General features: G+C 31.4%; 2 protein-coding genes and 1 pseudogene across 2 annotated transcripts; 1 reads left to right on the top strand and 2 right to left on the bottom strand.

Annotated features, from left to right (window-relative positions):
• Positions 1–11239: 11239 nt before the first annotated feature.
• Positions 11240–13598, bottom strand: LOC127747646 (probable 3-hydroxyisobutyryl-CoA hydrolase 3). The gene is made up of 6 exons (XM_052261757.1): positions 13557–13598; positions 12937–13017; positions 12499–12567; positions 11711–11774; positions 11495–11574; positions 11240–11401 (listed from the first exon to the last, which is right to left on the bottom strand). The coding sequence occupies exons 1-6, from the start codon at positions 13596–13598 to the stop codon at positions 11240–11242; spliced, it is 498 nt and encodes a 165-aa protein (XP_052117717.1).
• Positions 13599–19330: 5732 nt separating this feature from the next.
• On the bottom strand, positions 19331–21742 carry LOC107489702 (fibrillin protein 5 homolog; annotated as a pseudogene).
• Positions 21743–22379: 637 nt separating this feature from the next.
• On the top strand, positions 22380–23423 carry LOC107489701 (protein FAR1-RELATED SEQUENCE 5-like). Its single transcript, XM_021142838.2, has one exon. The coding sequence runs from the start codon at positions 22380–22382 to the stop codon at positions 23421–23423; it is 1044 nt and encodes a 347-aa protein (XP_020998497.2).
• The last annotated feature ends 486 nt before the right edge of the window (positions 23424–23909 follow it).

Genomic DNA, 23909 nt, shown 5'->3' with positions numbered 1-23909 from the left:
ATTGTCTTAGGGATTGTGAGAAATCAAGATGCATTTGGCAAATGTTGGATCCTTTGCTTATTGATTCATTTGAAGGTACTCCTTTGGAATTTTGGATTCGGAAGGTCATGCCGGGCAATGAGGCAATTGTAGGGGTGGGTCTTTGGTGGGTGTGGAGGCATCGTTGCAATGATATTTTCAATAATGGAGATCAGTGGTCAAACTATAAGGTTGTTGCTATGGCTCGGATTACTGCTAATGATTTAAGAAAGTCTGCCAGTACCAAGTGTATAACTTTCAAGGATCGAAGGAGGTGGAAACCTCCAACAGGTGACACTTTTAAAGTTAATTGTGATGCGAGTCTGTTTTCTGATTGGAACCTAGCAGGAATTGGTTGTGTTATTAGAAATTCTAATGGGCGTTGGATTTCGGGTTGTTCTAGTAGCTATCCTCCATGACTTATCGTCAGATGTGAGCTTTTTGCTGTTTGGAGGGGTTTGATTTTAGCTTGGGATTATGGCTTGAGAGATATTGTGTGCGAAACAGATTCTCTTGACATTTTGCACATTTTAAAAAATCCGGCAAATGGGCTAAATTGTGATGTGGTTGATATTCTTCAGAAGATACAGGGCTTCTATCAAGACCTTGGGTTGTGGATTTTGAATGGATTACCCGTGATGCTAACGCTGTGGCAGATTGGCTGGCGAGATATGCGGTCAAGACCAATCCAACTCATGTTATTTGGTCGGAACCTTGTGATGAGTTTCAGCATCTTATGCTTGTTGATTTAGAATTTTTTTTCTTTTTTCTTTTTGTTTAGTCACAAAAAAAAAATCAAATTTACAAAACTATTTATGTATTGAATACTAATAGATAAATTAAATTACTTTTGGGTCACTATCAATAGTGTAAAAAATCACTTTTTTAAATCACACAAATTTAGTGATGGATCCAGCAAATTTTTGATAGTGGGGGCGAAATATATATAACATTATAATCATTTTTATAATAAAAATATTATGTGTATATAAAAATTAGTTATTAAATTATTTATTAATTATTATATATTTGTATATAATTAAATATATGTATTGTTTAATTTATTTTTAATGTGTATTTTTTATTTCAATATATATATACAGGTAGTTATTTTCGATGTAAATATAATATGACTAATTTTTATAATATCTAATTTTACAAATTAAAATATTAAAATAATTATTTATAAATAAGGTAAAGTATATTTTTTATATTTTAAATTTGACAAAAGTTTTAAAAATATCCCTAAACTTTATTTTATTTCAATTTTATTCTAAAATTTTTTTATTTGCATCAAATATACTCCCTGATAGCTAATTTTTCAAAAAATTTAAGATCGATTCAACAACAATTTCGTAAGAACAACCTCTCAACACAAGCAAATCAAGCATAATTTTCATGCATTATTGTTATATTAGTCTTAAATTTTTTAAAAATTTAGCTTCCGATGATATATTTGATGCAAATCCAAAATTTTTGGGACAAAATTGAAACAAAATAAATTTTAAGAGTATTTTTAAAACTTTTGCTAAACTTCAAGGACAAAAAATATACTTTACCCTTATAAATATCTGTCTTTTTATATAGAATAATGCTACATATTCATATTTTTTGTTAACCAAGTCCAATCAAATTTGTCTAAGATAACAAAAATCAGTTATGACTAATATTATTTTAAGTTTTATTATTTAACTTGCTTAGATTTAGTTCATAAAAAGACTTGAATGTGTAGTATTTCTTTTACATATATATAAGTAAATACTTATTTAAAAATTTACTTCTTATACAATTAGAAGTCAATTCTTATTGAGATTCATAGTTGAAAAAGTTCTTTCAATTAATGTAGTTGTTATAGAAAAAAAATAAAACTAATATAAAAAAAGATAAATAACATTCTTTCGAGTTGATTTCTAAGAAAAAACACAAATTTCATTTAAATTGAGAATTGATCATTCCAATGACATTTAATATAAAAATTTTAAATTGACTTACCAAAAGTTGAATAAAAAATTATTGTGGAGTTAAATTTAATAATTTAGTGGGACAAATAAATATTATTATCATATACTACTAAAAAAAATTTCAAATCGTAGTGGGAATGATTGCTCCCATACTCATATACATACATTCGTCTCTAATACGAACGATACAAATTAAAATATATGAATACACAAATTTTTCATTTTTTACACATGAACATAAACATGAGATATATAATATAAAATATTTTTATTAAAATATAAATTATATATTTTAATTATTTTAATATTTTTTAATTATATAAATTATTAAAATAATTTTTTTCGTTAATAAATAATAATATATATTATTTTTAAATTCATTTTAAAAATATAGATTAAGAATAAATTATTTAGATACGACTTATGCGTGATAGTATTTTAGTGTATTTAAATGTGTCAGAAAAATATTTTATATTTTTTTATTAAGATATAATTAAATACAAAAAATACATATATCAAATGAATATCAAATAAGTGTCGTATCTAAAATATGTTCGACACACGGACATGACAATTCAAAAAAGTGTCCATGATCATAAATAATATAATTAAAGAAAAAAATTAGATGTATATCCCAGCTAAATCTCCAATAATCAAATGGCTCAAAAAAATATTTTTCCCCTTTTTTTTTCCAATTTAGTTCTAATAAAAATACAACATCAATAAATTTTGGTTGAAGAAGACAAATTAAATAAAACATAAATCAAGATCAATTAACCACAAATTCTTAAATATAATTATGCTTATAAAAAAACACGTTTTCACTCTTACATATGTTTATTATTAATGATTACTAATATAGAAGATTGTAGGATTAAAGAACTTAACGATGTACAACATACAATCTGCAATTTTGAGCTTACAATTTGGGAATTATTATATTTGATCTATGAGGGAGTTGCAGATACTCCCATTCCTCATCGTTGACTTTTCTGAAGCATTGGTCCACCATTTCTTCACTAACTAACTCTAGCTTTGAAGGATCCCACTATATTAATTAAAAAAATAAATAAATAAAATCATAGCTCACGGTTTAAAAATAAAGAAATATAGTTGATCATTTGTATGTAGAATTTGTAAGATATAAAACTTTCGTACCTTGGGCTTGTTGTCTTTATCAAACATCTTTGCCCTTGAACCCTATTTATATTTTATGCGCACTTTTTAATTTGAATAAAAGTATAAAACTAATTTATAGCCATTTACACAACAATTAGTCATACTATTCAATTTATTCATTTTCTTATTAACTTGCTTTCTTTTAAAATGGTGTTCTTATTATTGTTATTATTAGAATATTTACCTCATAGAAGTCATTGCTGACAGTTCTTCTAAAGGCATGACTGACAATGTTATAATCTTGATAGAAACATTGTTCAATATTTTGTGTTCGACCTTTTCTGATCTAAAAAAAAGTCATTTGATTTTAGTCAGTAATAAATAAAAATTTACAATTAATTAAAAATAATAATATTATATATGTATAAGTATATCTACTTACCGATTTAAGAAAGATCTTCAAACTTAAGGGACATGCCAAACTCATAGAGCTGAATGTATTTGTTATCCACTTTTCTTTTCCATGTTCTAACTCCTTTTCCTATAAATAGTTAATCATTTTAAAAATGATAATCTATAAATAAATTTTCAGCATAATATATAAATATATAGAAAATGATATATATATATATATATAATATAAAGCATATGTTACAATCTTCTTTTAAAAAAAAAAAAAACAAAACAAAATTAGTTCCATTATTAGCAGTCTCAATATAATAATTCTCAGATTTCAGATTTAAAAAAAAATGAAAGAGAGTCAAGCTTTTTAATGACTTTAAATCTTTAATTACCTCTTGAATGGACTATCTTCTTTCACATTTGCCTTCTCTGTGAAAGTTTCTATTAGGGTGGCAATTGTTGATACATTTGAAGAAGTAATATTTTGTAGGGCATTTTCCAATGAATTTAGCTTCTGTTATATATACACAAAAGTTAATATTTTAACAATCGACAAATATTTGTAGACTTTAAATTTTAAAAAATAAACTACTATCAACTTATAATAAGCTTATATGAAATATATTTTATGAATAATAGTTGTATATATTATATTATCTCATAAAATTAAATATGAGTAGAGTATTGGGTCTGCTTATAATTATTCTACAATGTGTAAAACTCAAGTGTTTTTAATTGTACATATTTTTTTCTGTTACATTGTGTAAAATAAATTACTTTATAAATTGATTTGCATCAACTAAAAAGTTAGCAATTTTGACGAGTTACTTTATTAGCGTAATTTTTTCTACTACTATTAATTGTCATAAAGGTGTATGTTTGAAAATACACATTATTGATAACCACTCATTAAATTACAAAATAAAAAATAGAAAAATCATTTTTGATAATACTTTTTATTGACATTTATTTTTGACAATCGATACTCTTATAAACATTTAAAAAAAAAAATCTGAATCTGCTCTATATACCATTGAAGGAATGAAATGTGTGGCTAAACCACATGCTATCATTTCTGCTGCATCCAAACGTGTACCAGTTAGTCCTAAGTATTCGCCTGCATAAAATTTAGTCAAATAGCTAAGCCATTCTTAATTCTCTTAATAAACCCAAAATTAACCAATGGATTTCACTAAGGAAAATAAATTGATTTTCTTAAGAAAAAAAAATATTTGTCATCATATATAAGGAAGAATGTGGACCGGATGCTTTTGTTTAATTAAATTTTAAAACAATTTTTTATAATAAAACAATAAAATATGTTAAATTTTTTGTTTAATTATTCGATTAGTTCCTATAGTTTGATCAAATTTTTAATTAAAGATCTTATAATTTAAAAGTTTATAATTAAATTTTTATATTAATAAAAATTTTCAATTAGGTCACCTCAATTACAAGATATTTTTTGTTAAAATATACAAAATATTTTTAGAATATTTATTTTTGTATTTGATATAAAATAAAATTTAAAATATTTTTAAAGTAAATATTTTAGAATTATTGTATTTTTTTTTGCTAAAAGAAATAGTGAAGATCTAGTTACAAAGTTTTAGCTAATATAACGATCCAATTGCAGTTTTTAAAATCTAATAATCTAATTAAAAATTTGGTAAAATTACATAGATTAATATAATAATTAAACTTATTATTGCAGCAGTTACTCTCTTTATATAAGTAGTTGTTTTTACTGTCTTTTTTAAACTTGAAGTCTCAAACACTCCTATAAATATATTACATAAATGAATCAAGTTACGCGTACATAAAAAAAAATTTTAAAAATGTACCAAAATAGCCAGGAAGCCTAGAAAGGAAGTGACATGCTCCACAGTCCGGAAACACTCCAATATGTACCTCTGGCATAGCAAATATCTGCAAACATTCCATTCCAATATATATTGAGTGAGCTTATTCATTTTGATCTCTCAAATTTTTTTAATTAATTAAATTTACACGACAAGAAAATTAACTGAGCAATTTTGATGACTAATAAAAAGGGGTTTAGTATTCTTGATGGCTCAATATAATTATGTCAATAATTATAAAAGAAAGTTTAAAATCATTTTTCATGGCCACTTAAAATAAAATAAAAAATTCTTGGCAACTACTTTTTTTAGGGTCAACAATAACCAAACCTAAACAAAAGTAGGACAATATTAGAAGGTCAATCCATTTAGTCACTTTAAATTTTATAAAGAGTTACATATTTAAATAGGTTCTTAGAAAATTTTGTGTTGGATATTTTTATCTCTAAAAAAAATTATTATGTTAAGATTGTTTAATTTTATAAAAATAAGTGTTACTTGATAAGGAAGCTCTCACTTACCTTAACTTACTGTATAGCTTATATAGATGAGTATAACTCTCATGCTTGCACAATTAGTGTGACTAAATTATGCAAATTAGTTAGTTAGAATAGTCTAGTTAGTTTCTCTACTGGTATATAAGGGATTGAATCTCCATTTGTATAATTATGAGATCTTTTACTGTAGTTGAGTAATTTTCAATTCCATTTCTTTTTCCAAATCTCTTTTTCTGTTTTGTGCTCAGTGCTTCAGCAACCACATTCTAACATGGTGCGGTGAGCGTGGAGCTTGCTGAGGGCACCTGAGATTGGTATCGAAGGAGGAACTCAATGTTTCAGGCTTGAACATCACAAACGCAAGCTCTGAGAACGCAAAGCGTGCAGTGAATGGATCCAGTTCGTGACACTGGTGGAACGAATCCACAAGCGCGATCGCCATTGGAGAATCTTGATCCGCATGGAATTTCTGCATTCTTGAGTCAGCTTTCTGCGATTCACACTCACGTGAGTCGGAATAGTGGAGGATTCAATCAAGATCTTTCGAATCACTTCTTCTTGCATCCGTATGAGAATTCAGGTATTGCTATTACAAATGTCATTTTCAATGGAAAGAATTATGGAGATTGAAGTAGATCTATGGTTAGGGCTCTGAGATCTAAGAATAAGATCAAATTCATTGATGGTAGCTTACCTAGACCTGAGATACAGGATCCTTCCTATGAAGCTTGGGAGCGTTGCAATACCTATGTGGTTGCGTGGTTAAACCTTAGTCTGAATTCTGATATTGCTCAAAGTGTCAGTTGAAATAATGTAGCGTTAGACCTCTGGGATGAATTGAAGCATAGGTACTACCAGGGGGATAAATTTCGAGTAGCCGAATTACAGGAGGAGTTGTATGCTCTCAAACAAGGAGATATGAATGTGACTGGATACTTCAATGAATTGAAAAAAATGTGGGAGGAATTAGACAGCTTCAGAACAATTCCTTCATGCAGTTGTGGAAGAGATTGCAATTGTGGATTAGGTGTTATAAGAAAGTTTAGAACAGAAGATCAAGTAACACGATTTCTTAGAGGATTGAATAAACAATATACTGGAGTAAGGTCTCAGGTCATGCTTATGGATATGCTTCCAAGTCTGAATACAGTTTTCTCACTTCTCACACAACAAGAAAGGCAATTCTAGAGCCCTGATTTTATCTCAGATAGTAAACTCATTGCAGCAGCTCAATCTGCCACTCTATTGAACACTGCAGAAGATTCACACAGCAGAGAAAGAGGGAGGGGCAGAGGAGGCAGGAATCAGAGTTTTGGAAGAGGTCAAGGAGGACAAGGCAAGATGCAGTGCACTCATTGTGGTAAGTCTGGACGCACCATCGACACATGCTATAAAAAGCATGGATATCCACCACATATACAGCGGAGGCACAACACTGCAATCATGAACATTAGTGCATTAGATTATGAGGGAAGAAATGAAAATATCAGATTTCCTTACAATGGAGAGAGTAGTGGGTTACAGATTTTTGACTTCACACCAGAACAAAAATCAACTTTGCTAGCACTTCTCAAAAAAGAAGATCAGAAACCAAATCATAGTGCTGAACCACACACTATGGAGTCTTTACCAACATCTCATCCACGTAGTTTGGTATATGTCATGCATTTTAGATCAAGCATACTTGCATTAAACGTTTCAGATAAAAAAATGTGCACCTTGGGTGGTGAACATAGGGGCTACAGACCATGTGTCATACTCACTCAATGATTTTCAGTCATATCATGAAATAGCTCCAATTCTTGTCAAATTGCCTAATGGTGCACTAGCCCAAAATTGCTGGAACTATTTTCTTTTCAAAGAACTTGTACCTTGTTGATGCATTGTATATACCTTCCTTCAATTTTAAGCTAATTTTTGTTTCCAAGGCCACATCTCATTTGCATTGTCACATGAACTTTGATGACAAATTGTGTAAGATTCAGGATATCAGCTCGGAGAAGGTGATTGGCACAGTTAAGGCATGTGAAGGACTTTATGTACTGAATGCTGAAGCAGTGAGACCTGAATTTGCACAGGCAGCAAGCTTCATGAGTTTTCCTAAATCAGAAATAAAGGGGATAAATTTCTGGCACTTTCGGTTAGAACACTTGTCTTTAGATAGATTGAATGTTATGAAATTTGATTTTCCCTTCATTGACTGTAGTAATGAAATTGCACCTTGTAACACATGCCATTTTACGAAACAAAGAAAATTGAACTTTTCAAACAGCACTACTATTTCAGAAAATGTATTTGATCTTCTTCACATTGATATATGGGATTCTCTTTCAATTCCATCCATTAACAAACATAAGTACTTTTTAGCCATTATTGATGATAAATCACGATTTATATGGACTCATTTAATGAAAACAAAAGCAAAAGCAAGTAAACTAGTTTAGAATTTTATTCAATTTGCAAAGGTGCAATTTGGTAGCCAAGTAAAAGTCATTAGAACAGATAATGGACCAGAATTTTTAATGCCTCATTTTTATGCAGAAAATGGAATCCTTCACCAAACATCGTGTGTTGAAACCCCTCAACAAAATGACATTGTTGAGCGAAAACATCAACACTTGTTGGCTGTCACTCGTAGCTTGATTTTTCAGTCTGATATACCCAAATGTTTTTGAAACTTTGCTCTTCTGCATGCAGTTTACATCATCAATCGAATCCCAAGCACCTTTTTGCAAAACAAGTCTCCATTTCAACTTTTTTACCAAACCTTTCCTAATCTCTCAGATTTAAAGATCTTTAGATGTCTAGCCTATGCTTGCACTATAACAAATGGAAGACATAAGCTAGACCCAAGGACTCGAAAATCCATTTTTTTAGGATTTAGGGAGGGTGTTAAAGGATTCGTATTGATGGATTTAAAGACAAGACAGATTTTCATTTTCAGAAATGTGTGTTTTTATGAAGATCACTTTCCCTTCCACACACAAACAACCTCAAACACATTTTCACAAAATTCTGCATCAGTAGATTATAACCCACATTATGATCTTTTCTCTTATGACTCATTTTCACATACTCTACCTCATGCACAGTCAACACCTTCACGCACCACACAAAATAAAAATTTAAATTCACAAATTTACTCTTCGCATACTAATGAAAGTGCTGAGGCAACCTCTACTTCCCTTCATCATGATCCTGAACCTATTGTGCAAAGGAGGTCCACAAGAATCAGAAGTCGCCCTTCATATCTTAAGATTATCAGTGCCTAAATGTCACTTCCAGTCTTGGCCATTCCACACAGTCTCAATGTAAGTATCCCCTATCAAATTTTCTGTCATATGATAGACTTTTACCATCACATAAAGCATTTTTGATTGCATTGTCCACAAACACTGAACCCAAGCACTATGAAGAGACAATCTCTCAACCTTGTTAGAAAAAGGCTATCCAATCTGAACTTGATTCTCTAAATGAAAGCAAAACCTGGAAGCTCACTACTCTACCAGTTGGTAAGAAAGCCATAGGGTGCAGGTGGGTTTTTAAGGTCAAATACAACCCTAATAGTAGTGTTGAAAGACATAAAGCATGCCTAGTGGCAAAGGGATATACTCAAGTCCCTGGGATTGACTATCGAGACATCTTCAGTCCGGTTCTCAAGCTAACAAGTCTTCGCATTGTTCTTGCTTTGGCAGCAGCTAATAACTGATTTTTGAAACAAATAAATATGAACACCACATTTCTTCATGGAGACTTAGATGAAGAAGTCTACATGACACCTCCACCCGAGCTCTGTGTTAATAAGGGTCAAGTTTGCAAGCTACAAAAATCATTATACGGCATGAAGCAAGCTAGCAGGCAGTGGAACAATAAACTCAAGTCAGTCCTAATTGAGCTTGGATACAAACAATGCTGATCAGATTACAGCTTATTCACCAAGTTTTCTGATCATGGTTTCACAGCAATTTTAATCTATGTAGATGACCTAGTCTTGACTGGGAATGATATGGTTAAAATTGACAACATCAAAAGGATGTTGGATGATCGATTTCGCATAAAGGATATTAGGGACCTAAAATTTTTTCTTGGATTTGAGGTGGCCCGATCAGACAAGAGAATTGCATTATATCAAAGGAAATATGTAGTTGATATGCTCACAGAGTTTGGGTTTATTGACTGTAATCCAATCTCTACCCCTATGGATTACAGTGCCAAGTTGGGATAGGACAGTGGCACATTACTCCCAAATGTTACAGGATATCGCAAATTAGTTGGGAAGCTGCTATACTTGACAAACACTCGTCCAGACATTAGTTTCGCAGTCAGTAGACTTAGTCAGTTTCTTGACAAGCCTACCAACACCCATCTTTATGCAGCTCATAGGATCTTGAAGTACCTAAAGTCTGCTCCTGCACAGGGCCTCTTTTTTCCTACCTCCTCTGACCTGTGCATTACTGGCTTCTCAGATTCGGACTGGGCTGCATGTCCGGATACCAGGCATTCTACTTCAGCCTACTGTTTTTATCTTGGCTCATCCTTGATTTCTTGAAAGAGCAAAAAGCAATGTACTGTTTCATGTAGTTCATCAGAAGCTGAGTATCGTGCATTGGCTGCAGCAACCAAGGAAGCTATTTGGCTGGGGTATCTCATGAAGGATCTGGGAGTGCCACTGACAAAGCCGATTAGTATTTTCTGTGATAGTCAATCGGCCATTCATATCGCTTCGAATCCCGTGTTCCATGAAAGGACCAAGCATATTGAAGTCGATTGCCATGTGGTTAGAGATAAGTTCATGGAGGGATACATCCATTTGCTGCCGGTTTCTACCACTGATTAAGTGGCTGACCTACTCACTAAGCCTCTGCCTCCAGCAATCTTCTCCACCCTTCATCGCAAGTTAGGATTGTTAGACATCTACACTCCCAATTTGAGGGAGGGTGTTACTTGATAAGAAAGCCCTCACTCACCTTAACTTACTGTATAGCTTATGTAGATGAGTATAACTCTCATACCTGCACAATTGGTGTGACTAAATTATGCAAATTAGTTAGTTAGAATAGTCTAGTTAGTTTCTCCACTGGTATATAAGGGATTGAATCTTCATTTGTACAGTTTTGAGATTTTTCGCTGTAGTTGAGTAATTTTCAATTCTATTTCTTCTTCCAAATCTCTTTCTATGTTTTGTGCTCAATGCTTCAGCAACCACATTCCAACAATAAGATATATAGGTTCTTGCATCATATTTTTTAAAATTTATTTATCAAAAAAAAAAACAATAAATCTAATTAAAATAAAGACCTATATATCTAACTTTTATATAATTTAAAAATTTTAATATAATAGTTTTTTTTAAAAAAACAAAACAAAATTTTTTAAGAACCTATTTCAATCTCTTATAAAGGATGCTAATAAAAGTTTCAATGGCAGTTACAATTTTGTTTTGGAAAGAGAAGCATACAGCATTTTCTGTCACAACTCTAAAGGTTGCCCTCATGGAAAGAGCCGCTCCTCCTCCTATGGCCACTCCATTAATTAGTGACACCTGAAATTCAAAACCAACGTTGAAATTTGGAGCAATTAAAACCATTAATTCAAATGTGTGATTAGGAATTAGTTAGAAAACTTAACAACTCACAATAGGTTTTTTGCAGGTAACAAGTAAATGGTTCAACATGAGTAGTTTCCTGTAAAAGCTTAGAGGATAGGTCCAATGTCCTGGTTTCATCATTCAAGAGTTTTTTTTTAATGTTATTGAATAATTTATATGTTTGATAAACTTTTTGATAAATCTAAAGAAAACAAAAAATCCCTTATTTTAAAAAAGGATGGAGTATTTGATAATCAGTCATACCTGCCAGTGAAGATGTAATCAGTGACACTATATCACCACCAGCTGAAAATGCTTTTCCATTAGCCTAAGTAAAGAGTTATAGATTAAAGAAATTAAAGAACATAGCCAATATTGTATTTTAATTATGTCATTTTTATATATATCCGTATATAAAGAGAATAAATTAAAAAAGTTAACTAATAAACATATATTAAAATTATTATAAATAGAAGTTTTTTAAACTTTTTATTATAATAAATTTAAAAAACTTAAATTTTATATACTTTTCATTAAAATCTTTTCAATTGGTAAATTAACCTATATCTTTAAAGAACATATTAGTTAAATCCATATAGTTCATATTAAGGTTACTGATAATAGATTTTTTTAAATTTATTTTTAATAAATACGCAATAAATATATTAAAAACTTACCCTTTATATATTTTTTAAAATAATTTAAATTAGTCATTTTAATATTTTTTTATTTGTATCAAATATATCAATAATAACTAAATTTTTAAAAATTTAAGATTAATTTAACAATAATATTTAACAATTAGGAGTCAGTGATATATACTGAAAATAGTTTTTATAAAATTATTACTAAATTAGTTTTTTTTTAATTTTCTACTAAAAATAAATTTGATACAAATAAAAAATTTGTAGATAAAATTAAAACACACTAAAATTTAAAAATATTTTTAAAATTTTTAATAAATTTTAAAGACAAAATATCTATTTTATCCTAATATATATGTCCATATCTACGGAGGTAAAAACAAATATTATTGTATTGACATTTTTTACCTTCAATATCACAAGTTTGATTGAAAAGTCATTCTCATACAATCTTAGATTCTTTAAAATTTGAGAAACCTGCAAAACAGTATACTCTTGCAACAAATTAAAATAACTACTTTTAGTTTGTTTTGAATTTTTGACATTAGTTATAGATCAACTTCAAATACTTCTTCCATATTATATTCCTAGGTGCCAATCGTTTAAATTAAAGTAATAAACAGGCTAATTAAAAAAATAAATAAAATGTTCTATATTTTTAAAAGAAAATTATAACAATTAACAGGTTGTAAATAACTATGAAATGTCTTTTATTTTCTAAAAAAAAATGTTTGATCATTAAGAACGGAAAGAGTAATAGCTAAACTGGCTAGGTAGCTTGAAAACTTTAATTTACAGTTTACACATACCTACCATGCATTTTAATTTATGAATTTTTGAACTTACCATTACATGGTTAAGGGTATTCAGCTTGCCAGGCCTATTTAATATCACATATTTTACAGAAGAGTTTCCTGTAAAAAGCACCTATATAAAAGGGCATATATATATAGTCAGAAAATTAGATATGTAATTAGTTTAGCTGGATATAATTAATTTAACTAATTTGATAAATAGCTACAAGGATTATTATTTTTATTTTACAATTATTACATAAAGAACTATTGATTTTTAAAATATATCATATATAGTTTTTTTTTCAATTATAATTATTAAATATTTAAATAATTAATTAATAAATACTTATTTTATTGATATTTATTCATAGTTAAAAATATTAATAAAATAACGAATAATATTATAGAATAATAGTGTTAATAAATTAAACCAAAGAAGCCCTGCGACTACGATACTAGATAGAAACTGGTGTTGTAATCCATTAGCATATATTGTTACAAGCAAATGGATATGAAGATATATGTATGCATATATTTTCTTAAAATATAATTGCTAGAATCATGACGATATTGCAATCTTATTTCAACATAATAAGGTGCATGTGGGAGATCAGATAGAGAAGAAGAAGAAGAATGAAGAAACCCGAAACATGATAGAGATATGTAAACCTGGTTTTCTGTGTCATAGTTAAAATTCAGAGTCATTGCCATTACGGTTATGAATCGTATTTGTATATTATATATAGTGAGATATATAGAGTTGCTGGTTTTAGGAATTAGCACAATACAATAACTTGCTTTATTATAGCGAATATTATAACATCTGCCCTGTTGATTTTAATTTTAATTTTAATTTTATTTTAGATTTTACAAGATATAAATATTTGTGAGATTATATATTATAAATGTACGAAGCTAACAAATATAAAAAGTATTCAATTAATAATTAGCCGCCCTAGCTAATACTCTATGCTTAGCCATCTTACGTATGAATTAAATTTTCTCAATATAAAACAACCAATTATATATGGTAAGGTTTAGTTCAGATTCGTAAAGTTTATTAAAGTCAATAAAGATTGGTTTTCAAAAAAGTTGTAGTAATTATATTTAATAAATTAAAACAAAAGTAATTTTTAATAAGTATATGTTACAGAATTTATATTTTAGTAAAATTATTTTTAACATTTAAAATGAATTTAATAAGTATAAATATAATAAAAAAATAGCTTTAACTATTTGAGCATAAAAATAAAAAAGGGGTAGAATGCTCATTTTTAAGTTTTTCTGTCGTCCAACAGTTAACAATTAATTCGTTATAAATTTGAATTTTATTTAAAAAAATTTTACTAATAATTTATACAAGATTGCATATTAGAAAAAAATTTATAGATTTTTTTTAATATACATACAGGACTATTTTATGGAATATTAATTTTTTTTAGTTGGTCTCATTATTGCTTTCAGCCTTAAGCCCATAATTAAAGCCTTAATAAAGGCCTAACATTCAAGAACATAACACTTTGCTTCAGGGACTTAAGTCAACAATTAAAGTCCTAAAGGCCTAACTATTCAAGAATTCAATACTACTTTTTTATTTTCGGTGACTGAGAATCCAGCACTAGTTACCTTCCTTTTCCTAATTAAAAGTATAGTATATATCGAGCTAAACTTTAAAATAGTCTTTAAAAATATACTAAAAATTTAAAGTGGTCTCTCAAAATTTATAATTATTCAATTTTATTTTTAAAGTTACATTCCAAAATTTAGAATAGTCTCAGCCAATTTTTGTCTAACACTGACCATCAAAAAGCTGAGATAACTTAATAGAATTCACTTAGATAAAAACGCTTAAAACGTCTTTTTTTTAAAAGATGTTTTTAAGTAATTAAAATTCAATACATATAATTAATTAAACTATATTATTTTTTATCAAAATTTAATTAGATATTTTCTATAAAAAAAATATTAATTTAATTTGTTCAAGGTTTAATTTATCGATTTTTTAACTAAATCAATTTGTCTGATCCAATTTTGACAAAAATAATATAATTTAATCAATTATATATATTAAATTTTAGTTAATAACAAACATTAAAAAAAGACGTTTTAAACATCTTTGTCGAAGTCCCTAACTTAATACCTACCACATTAGTGTGCCAAGAACGACGTATATGGAAGTTCATGCATCTTTTGGTGAAAACGGCGTGGTTTGATGATGTTGATAACTTGATATAATTTCACTCCATAACGTTAAAACTTAAAACCCCAACTTCTATCCCCTTCTTTCCTCCACTAACAAACAAAGACTTTTCTTCTTCTTCTCCTACTCTTCAATGGAGCTAATCTGAGCTGCTGTGCCGTGCGATTTTTCTCACAAACAAACCGTGGTGTACATAACGTCATCATTGTTATTGTTGTTGTGCTGGTTTGTTGACCTGCATTGTCTCTTAAGGTAAAGGTTTGGAAAAGAGAAGGATGCAGTTCAATGTGCTCTGTTTTTTTTTCAGTTTGTTGACTCCATTTTTTTGAACATTTTTAATCTGGTCTTGCTTCTTGTTTTTGTTAGGATATGTGTGTTGATTTCTTTGAATTTTGTGCTAAGGTTTATGCGAACTAGTTTCTTATTATTACGGTATAATTTTTGTTTGATTAAAGATGGTATTTTACGATTCATCTGTGTTGAATAGTGGTATTTAATTTATTTTGATTTGTATTGTTTGTTAGGGTTTAGTGTAACTATATGGTATAAGATCCTGGTTAGTTAATAAATGTTAATGATTCAATTTTGTTAGAGGTGATTGATCATACTGATGCTAATCATGTCCTTTGATTGGATTTTAGATGGATGGTGATCTGATCATTATCATATATCACCATGGGATTTTTTTACACCAAATCCAGATGGAAGTTTGTCATACATTGGTGGCCAGACCTGTAAGAGTTGCTTGGATTGGATGTAGACACTATTGATGTCTTCGCAATTCGAGACTACCACAAGTAAATTGGTTATGACAAGGTGACTTAGTGTTGGTGATTGGCTCCGAATAGGTTTCTGAAGATTGGTATCCGAGCTCTCATTCATGCTGTTAAAGAGTTCAATCATGCCTTTGTCTGCATTAACACATTAATGGTTTGCTATAGTGGAATGTAAATTTACAAGGTTTAAAAAGTAAAAACTTATTTATATAGGGTCATACCAAATTGATTAAGTTCTGTTAAAAACTTAATTGCAAAATATCCTTTTTTTTCTTGTTCAGTCTACTTGAATTTGAATTCGAAGGTGGTGGTTTTGAAGAAATGAAGGGAAAATGAGGAGCAAGCTGCTATCTCTTATTACAGTTATTTGGGAACTTGTTTTTGTATTGTAAAACACAGATAGTTAGTCTACATTTAAGGATATCTTAGGTAATAAGGTAAATTTATAATCACTAATATGAGTAAGCATTTTGCATTTGTAGGGGCCATGGCTAGCCTCTATTGATTTTTCGGCATTCGAAAGTGATAAATTTCAGCATTTATTTTAGGAAGAAAATGAAAATTGACAATACTAATCTTAGTCAGGAAGACAGTTTTCATGGGTGAAAAATTGTCAGTTAAGAATTTTTAATAAAAATAGTGTTGTAAATACAATTTTTAACGGACGAAATTTTCACTATCAATTTAAAAGGATGTCACAATTCAGAAAAAAATAACCTGGAATAGAATTTCCAAGTCGTTTTCCAAAGAGTTGACATAAGGTGTAAGTTATTGGTTAGGAATTTTATGAGAAATTTTAGAAGTTTGGAAACGAAAAAATAATTAACTTGAAATTAAGCAAAGAGCAATTAACAAGAGATGTTGTATATTTAAAATAAAAAGCCTTGACTAGTAGAAGATTAATTGGAATTTCTATTCTTGTTGACTTTCTCAAATATAATAGTAAAAGGTTGTTGCTTCTACTTAGTTATCCTCCAACTAATAGAAGAAAGTCAAATAGGTAATATCAACTCTAATTTACAAGTCCTAATCACCTCTCAAGAAAGCATTAGAGTTAGTAAAACAAATCCAATTGACAACAACTTCCAATCACATATTAAAACTTGGATATTCCAACTCAAGGAGTTCCAATTAATCAACTCCCAAACCAAATTGAGAATTTTAAATCATAACATGAATGCCATTTTCACACAACATGGAATAAGAATAAATAGGAGACATGATAATTAAATTAAATTAAGAAAAACAAATTTCGAGTTGATAATTAATTAAAAGAAATCAAACAGGTAATAGAATTAAATATAAAAATAGTTCATTGTATTAATAAATTCAACTTAACAAAATCTGAACATGAATTGGAACAACTAAATAGAAAGTAAAAGAGTAGAGTGATAGAAAAGCAAATTAGAATGATGAACACTTCAATCGAAGGTAGTAGTAACTCTCTCCAAATTCAATCCAAAAACAAAAACTAAGAAATACTAAGAACTCTAGGAGAAGTAGTGTTTTCTTCTCTAGAATTCAAAAACTAAACTAAAACTGAAGTGTGAATGCATATCTCGTCTCAACTTCACTCCTATCTCTAGTCTGTGTTTTCGGGCTTGAAACTGGGTTCAAATTGGCCCATAAATCGCCCCAGTGAGTTCTGCTATGTACAGCACGTGACGGCATATCACGCGTACGCGTCAATGCGCAATCTTCTAGTCACGCGTACGCGTCGCTGCATTTTCCTCCCGGTCACGCGTACGCGTCGTTCACGCATGCACGTCGTTGCTCGCCTATGAATTCCTTGATTCCTTGTGTTCCTTCCTCCTTTGCATGCTTCTTTTCCATCCTCTAGGTCATTCCTGCCCTATAAACCATGAAAACACTTAACGCACATATCACGACATCGAATGGAAATAAGAGATGATTAAAAATAGCAAATTTAAGGCCAAAGAAACATGTTTTCAATCATAGCACCAAATTGAGAAAGAAAATATAAAATCATCCATTTTAATGAATAAGTGTATGAAAAATTGATAAAATCCACTTTATTTAATATAAGATAAATCACAAAATAGTAGTTTATCAAGTTTTAAAACTTTATATTTTTTCCTTTGGTCTGTCTTTTCAATGTACCGTAAATATTATACTTGCAATTAATTATAAAATATGTATATCACAATCGTTCTCTCTATTATTTGGTATTTTAAAGTTGAATTATATTATATGTTTCAAGTCTTGCAAAGACTCAAAAATGTTTTCCATGAATTGAGAATCCTAAGATTTATACCCACTATAGTTACACATCGGGGAGTTAAAAGAAAAGCGTAGTCCTTATAAGCCTCTGATCATAGTATTTAACTCGCCAAGCTGTGTAACTCCAGCTTGTGACCCAAGTGGGGACAACTAAAATGATGGAACAAGTGCTTCTGGCCTTGCTAGGTCCGGCTTGCAAGGGCAAATAGTTGGCCTGCCCACTCTAAGTTGAGAGTTGCGCCCGACAGTCTGTGCGAAGGCCCAAGGCCACTCGGCTCCTAGAATGGAGGGCTTTATAATTTACACGACATTACCAACCAACAACACTATATCACATTACTTTACCAACAACTCCAAATCTAAGTCTGGCTACAAAAGAAAATCCCACTTCCAAAGTCATCATATTGTTTTCATTAGCGTAACTAAATATAAATGGGGATGCTCCCACAAAGTTAGAAAAAACGTCTTTTTATAAAGACGCCTACGTGTTGTCATATTATTGGATGTGTTTAGTGAACCAATTTTTTATAAATTTTTTAATTAACCAAAATAAAACCAATTTTAATATTTAAAAATCCGGTCAGACGACCGGTCTAATCGGTTCAATCGAAAACCGACTTAAAAAATGGTCGGATCTACTTTCCAAACCCACCCCTTCCCCCCTAACACCCAGCCATTTCCCCTAGCACCCACCCCACCCCCAATACGTGAATCATATATCACTATCACCTGAAGTCTGAACCCATAGCACTTTCCCAACTCACCCTACCAAAATCCTAAGTTCACCCTGCAACGGGTCTGCCGCGGTGCCGCCGCCATCCGTGTTGTCGGCGCCTCTGCTTCCTCTATCGTAGTTTGGCGTCCTCCTTCCCCCTGTCGCCGTCCTCTCTGGATTCTCTCGAACTTGGAGCAGCTCGCCGCTGTGTCACCACTCGCTGTCGTCTCGCCGGGCGCCGTCCATGTCGCTGTCGAAGGTTAGCGGCACTGCCTTCACTTCTTCGGTTCTTCTCTTCCTTTTATGTCCTGTTGTTGATTTTTGAATATGAAACTGTGACTAGGTTAAAGAAAATTCAAATAATTGATTTTGTGTTGTTGCTCTTTTTTTAATTCCTGAAGCTTTTATTGAAATTTTCTTGCTACTGCTAAAAATAGAAATCAAATCATTACTGAAATTTTTGTTTAGCTTTATTGATTTAAGGTTTAGTGTGATTAGGGATTACTTGTTACTGATTTGTGACGATTGTTGCTGAATGCTAAAAATGAAAATCAAATCAAGTGTTGTTTGCCTGAATCTCTTGATCTCAATTTGTATGTCCATGAAGGGCTTCTTCTCCATGTTTTCCTTTTCGCATTCCAACATCTTTTGCCTCCTCACCGTCGCCATCGCTGCCACCTTGTCCTTTGGTTCTTGGTGTTTTGCCTCTTCCTGCACGAAACCTCTGTATAAGTTAGGAATGTTCCACAGTGTAGACTCCAAATTTTAACTTTGTAGGGAGTACAAGGCTGTCCAAAAGATTTTACTCAGGGACCACTTATTCAAAACGCAGTTGAAGCATAAAAAAGTAAATAACTAAACAAAGCATGAAGCAAAGATCATAATAAACCACACTCAAAAGCCTTCAAATATAAGGAAAAAAACAACACAGGAAAAAGAAAATCTATAAATAAACTATAACAACCAAGTCTTGTCCAGTAGATGTCTAGATGAGTCAGTTATGGCCCGATTTGATAAAACTTTAACTTTTCAAGATTTATATTAGCTATGTTTGGTAAATTAAAATAAAAGTAACTTTTAATATGCATAAGCTAAAAAAAATGCATTTGGTAAAATTACTTTATCATTAGTGAGTACTAATACTCGCAATGCAACAGTAATTATAATTAATATATCACAAATTTTCACCACTAGTTTCTATCAAGAAAAAAAAGGGGACAAAACACTTAAAAATTGATTAATAAAAATATACATGTCTAACTCAAACCTATCGAGTTATGTTAATATGACATAACCTTTTTAAACTCATCTTTAACTCCTTATTCATTCACTAAAGGATGGATGAAGAGTGAACCCACCATCAAAGTAAGTTCCACACTCTATCTTATGATGATGTAGTGATGAGTCAAAGTATGAGTTTTTAAAAATTGTCACCCCAACATTTATCGTAAATAAAATACTACTTAACCTCGAGGATTACGACTTCTATCTTCAATTTTTTCCAGCACAAAGATATTACCCTTGTTGTCCCTTCCAATCCTCATGGTGTCATCAACATATCTATGAGAAAGATTGAAATAAGAAACAACAAGAATTTTTATCAATGATAGAATAAAAGACAGAGAAAAACAGCAAGTTTCACAGCCCTTTAGTTTGTCCATGATATGATCTTAGGATACGTGATTTCCAACCATCCCTCTGGATTGAAAATGCCCAATAGAAGATTATAGTTTTTTCGGAATACATGCATCAACTGTGAATGCAAGGAAGAAAGTAATTTGAACTTGGAAAAATCAGACAAATATTCAAATACAATTAATTAGGCTAGAGAAAAAATGCAGTATCTAATAGCATTACCTGATCAGGAGTAATGGTGGATCTTTCAAAGTTAATGTCAACCCTCTGTGAATTTCAAGTATTATCTAATTAGGTAGTTACTCAGCAGCAATAGTTATAGATTACTGAGAGATAAATTAAGATTGGTCAAACAAGAAGGTAGAGCTTTAACTGTTGCTGAAGCAATCTTGAAAGAAGCCTCAATACTAAGCTGTCTTGACAACAAACTCAACCGATTTGCACTGAACTCGACCACGTTAACTGCTTTGCTCTCCATTTTAGAATCAAATGACCAATGCTCAAACTCAGTAGATAAAAGTTACAAAGATGAAATATTGGAAACACAGTTTGCATCTTCTAATGTCAAAAGTTATATACAATCTCTCTACTCAAAATTTTGTAGTTTGTACCTTGGCTATGTCAATGGCTTGAAAAAACTCATCCAATGAGATAAAGTCTCTGAGGCCTAACTTGGTTCTCTTTGATCTCAGAATTGTGATTGTGCTATAAACAAGTCTCCAGCACCCAGCCACCTTCCATGTAATAGAAATTATTGATAGGGATAGATCATAAATTGCAATCACAATCAAATATCAGATAATTTAGGCAGAGTTGAATTTACCATGTCTAGTTCTAGAGTTGGCTCTGGAGTTGGATTCTGAGATTCTAGATGCTGCACCAAACTCTCAATTTCAAATTTCTTGGCAGATGGGAGTCCAAAAATCCCCCTGTTGATTCCTTGAAACATATTTTTTAGTGCAATTGATTTCAAACATATCACATACCCTTTCTTCATGGTTAGACAATGCTAAAAGCTTATAATGAAAAATAAAATGAAAAAGTAGATTCAATATTGTTGAAATGGGATACATTCCACTGCCTGGTAAAGCTCCCTTTTCAATACAGCAAGTGTGTCATCCTTAACCAAGCCTGAGCCAAAGTTTTGTACCCCAACTTTAACTATGGTGAAGGGTCTAAACCAGAGAGGTCTGTCACCAATTCTCATGGTGTCCATCCTTGAAAGATTTTCAGGCGCCTTTATCTTGTTTTTGTTGATAAAGACCGTGGTTCCTATTATTAGTGCCATCATTTTTGCTCTATCGAAACAGTGAACATGCATTTAGAGCAAGGTTGCGGTTTGTGGGTAGGGCTCTTGAGACATGTGGTTCAGAAATCAGAATCATTATGCAGCATTATGTGGTCCAGGAGATACCTTATGCTTTGGTCTCTCACTTGCCGAACTCATTAAACTCCTTATCCTAACAGTGACGGCATGTTGGGACACATTTCTCTCTCTCAAAATCAAAGTGCAAGAGTTGCAAAAATAACAAAACTCAAACCAGGAAAAACTTTCGAGTAAAAATGTAAAATTGTAAAATTTAACTATTTAAGTTAATAAGTTTTTATGCAGATTAAGTTCAATGGAAGAAGATTGCATCAGTATTCCTAGATTACTTTTAAGATTTCTTCCACCTTTTAACAATTTTCATCATCTAAGCCAAGCATCCTCAAGTCAAAAAAGAAATTAAAAACATGAATCATTATTGAAATATTTGTTTAGCTTTATTGATTTCAGGTTTAGTGTGAATAGGGATTACTTGTAATTATAACAACTAGCATTAGTCAGTCACTTTCAAAGGTTTTAATTAATTAATACTAATAGCATTTAATTGAAAACTGTTATTCATTAAATACCTGTTTTTATTTCATCTCATTAGGGTGCAATGGATGTTGACTCGGAACCACTCAGTTCACAAGACAACGTCGAAGATCCCATGATGACTAGTGTGGAAGAAAATGTTAACTGCACTTGTGATTGTGGTGGCAGCAGTAGTAAGTGTGTGTCTGTGACGGCTGATGATATTATAAACCAGACCTTTGAAACATCAGATGCAGCTTATAACTTGTATGTACGTTATGCGAGGTGTCTCGGGTTTGGAGTTTACAAGGGTGATACAGCACGTGGAAAAGATGGAACACAGCGCAGAAGGAGGTTTTTTTGCAGCAAGGAAGGAAAGAGAGCCGAGAAATACATATCTAGTTTGAGTAGGAAGCGGGAGCATAGAGCGCTGACTCGCACTGGTTGTGAAGCCATGCTTGCGGTGTATCTTGACACTAAAACTTCGACTTGGAGGGTTAAAAAATTATTCGAGAAGCACAACCACGATCTTGTCCCACAATGCTTGGTACACCTAATTCCAAACCACCGAGGGTTGACTGAGCCACAAAAAGCTCAGGCGAATACCATGCATGATCATGGTCTTCCAACCTCTAAAATAATAGGACTAATGGTAGGCCAAGCCGGTGGTTATGCCAATGTCGGGTTCACAAAGAAGGACCTAGATAATCACTTTCAAAGAGCTCGTCATGCAATGCTCATTGGTGGGGATTCCAATGCGACGACTAGCTATCTACTTGGGAAAGCAGATGTCGACCCGATGGCCATGACAAGGTACAGTGCTACTGATGAAGGTCGGCTGGCAAATTTATTTTGGGCAGATGGCATTTGTAGGTCCGATTATCAGTGCTTTGGAGATGTGCTTGCATTCGATACAACCTACCGGAAGAATAAGTACAGAAGGCCCTTGGTAATCTTCTCAGGTTGTAACCATCACCGCCAAACATGTATATTTGGTTTTGCCTTGGTAAAGGACGAACGGACTGCAACATATACGTGGTTGTTGCAAAACTTTCTAGAAGTCATGCTGAACAAGTCTCCTAGTGTTGTGGTCACAGACGGTGACGAAGCAATGAAGGCAACAATTTGAGAAATCTTCCCGGATGCAACTCACCGATTATGTGGTTGGCACATTCAGAAGAATGTAACGGCAAACATAAAAAACAAAAATTTTTCCAACGACTTCAGAAGATGTTTGTAGGCTCCATGGCATCCAGAAGAATTTGAAGAATATTGGGAGAATATGATAAAAAAATATAGGTTGGAGGAAAATGAATGGGTTCTGAATGAATATGAGAAGAGAAAAAGTTGGGCAAGCGCTTACTTGAGGGATAAATTCTGTGCTGGATTTAGAACAACATCAAGGTGTGAGGCGATAAACAACTTCATTAAGAGGTTTATTGGCATTCGCCAAAGTCTTCTAGAGTTGGTCCAAAATCTTGAACATGTTCTTAGGGACTATAGAAACAATGAATTGGTTTCTCAATTTAAGACGCTGTATGGGGAGCCCGTTCTAACTACGGGGTTAGAAGCGTTGGAGCTTTCTGCTGCCAATTTTTACACTAGGGAGATTCTT

The sequence above is a fragment of the Arachis duranensis genome, chromosome 5, assembly GCF_000817695.3.
Source record: "Arachis duranensis cultivar V14167 chromosome 5, aradu.V14167.gnm2.J7QH, whole genome shotgun sequence".
Lineage (NCBI taxonomy): Eukaryota > Viridiplantae > Streptophyta > Magnoliopsida > Fabales > Fabaceae > Arachis > Arachis duranensis.
The sequence above is the reverse complement of the archived record's forward strand: the minus strand, read 5'-3'. Positions and strand labels throughout refer to the sequence as shown.

Bases quoted from the DNA above. Each gene is read 5' to 3' on its own strand.
- LOC127747646 (XM_052261757.1), bottom strand. From the start codon at position 13,598: ATGGCAATGACTCTGAATTTTAACTATGACACAGAAAACCAG. The intron at 12,568-12,936 runs GTAAGTTCAAAA...ACTGTTTTGCAG, and splicing joins ATACCCTTAACCATGTAATG to GTTTCTCAAATTTTAAAGAA. The intron at 11,402-11,494 runs GTGAGTTGTTAA...TTTGAATTTCAG, and splicing joins TTACCTGCAAAAAACCTATT to GTGTCACTAATTAATGGAGT.
- LOC107489701 (XM_021142838.2), top strand. From the start codon at position 22,380: ATGGATGTTGACTCGGAACCACTCAGTTCACAAGACAACGTCGAAGAT.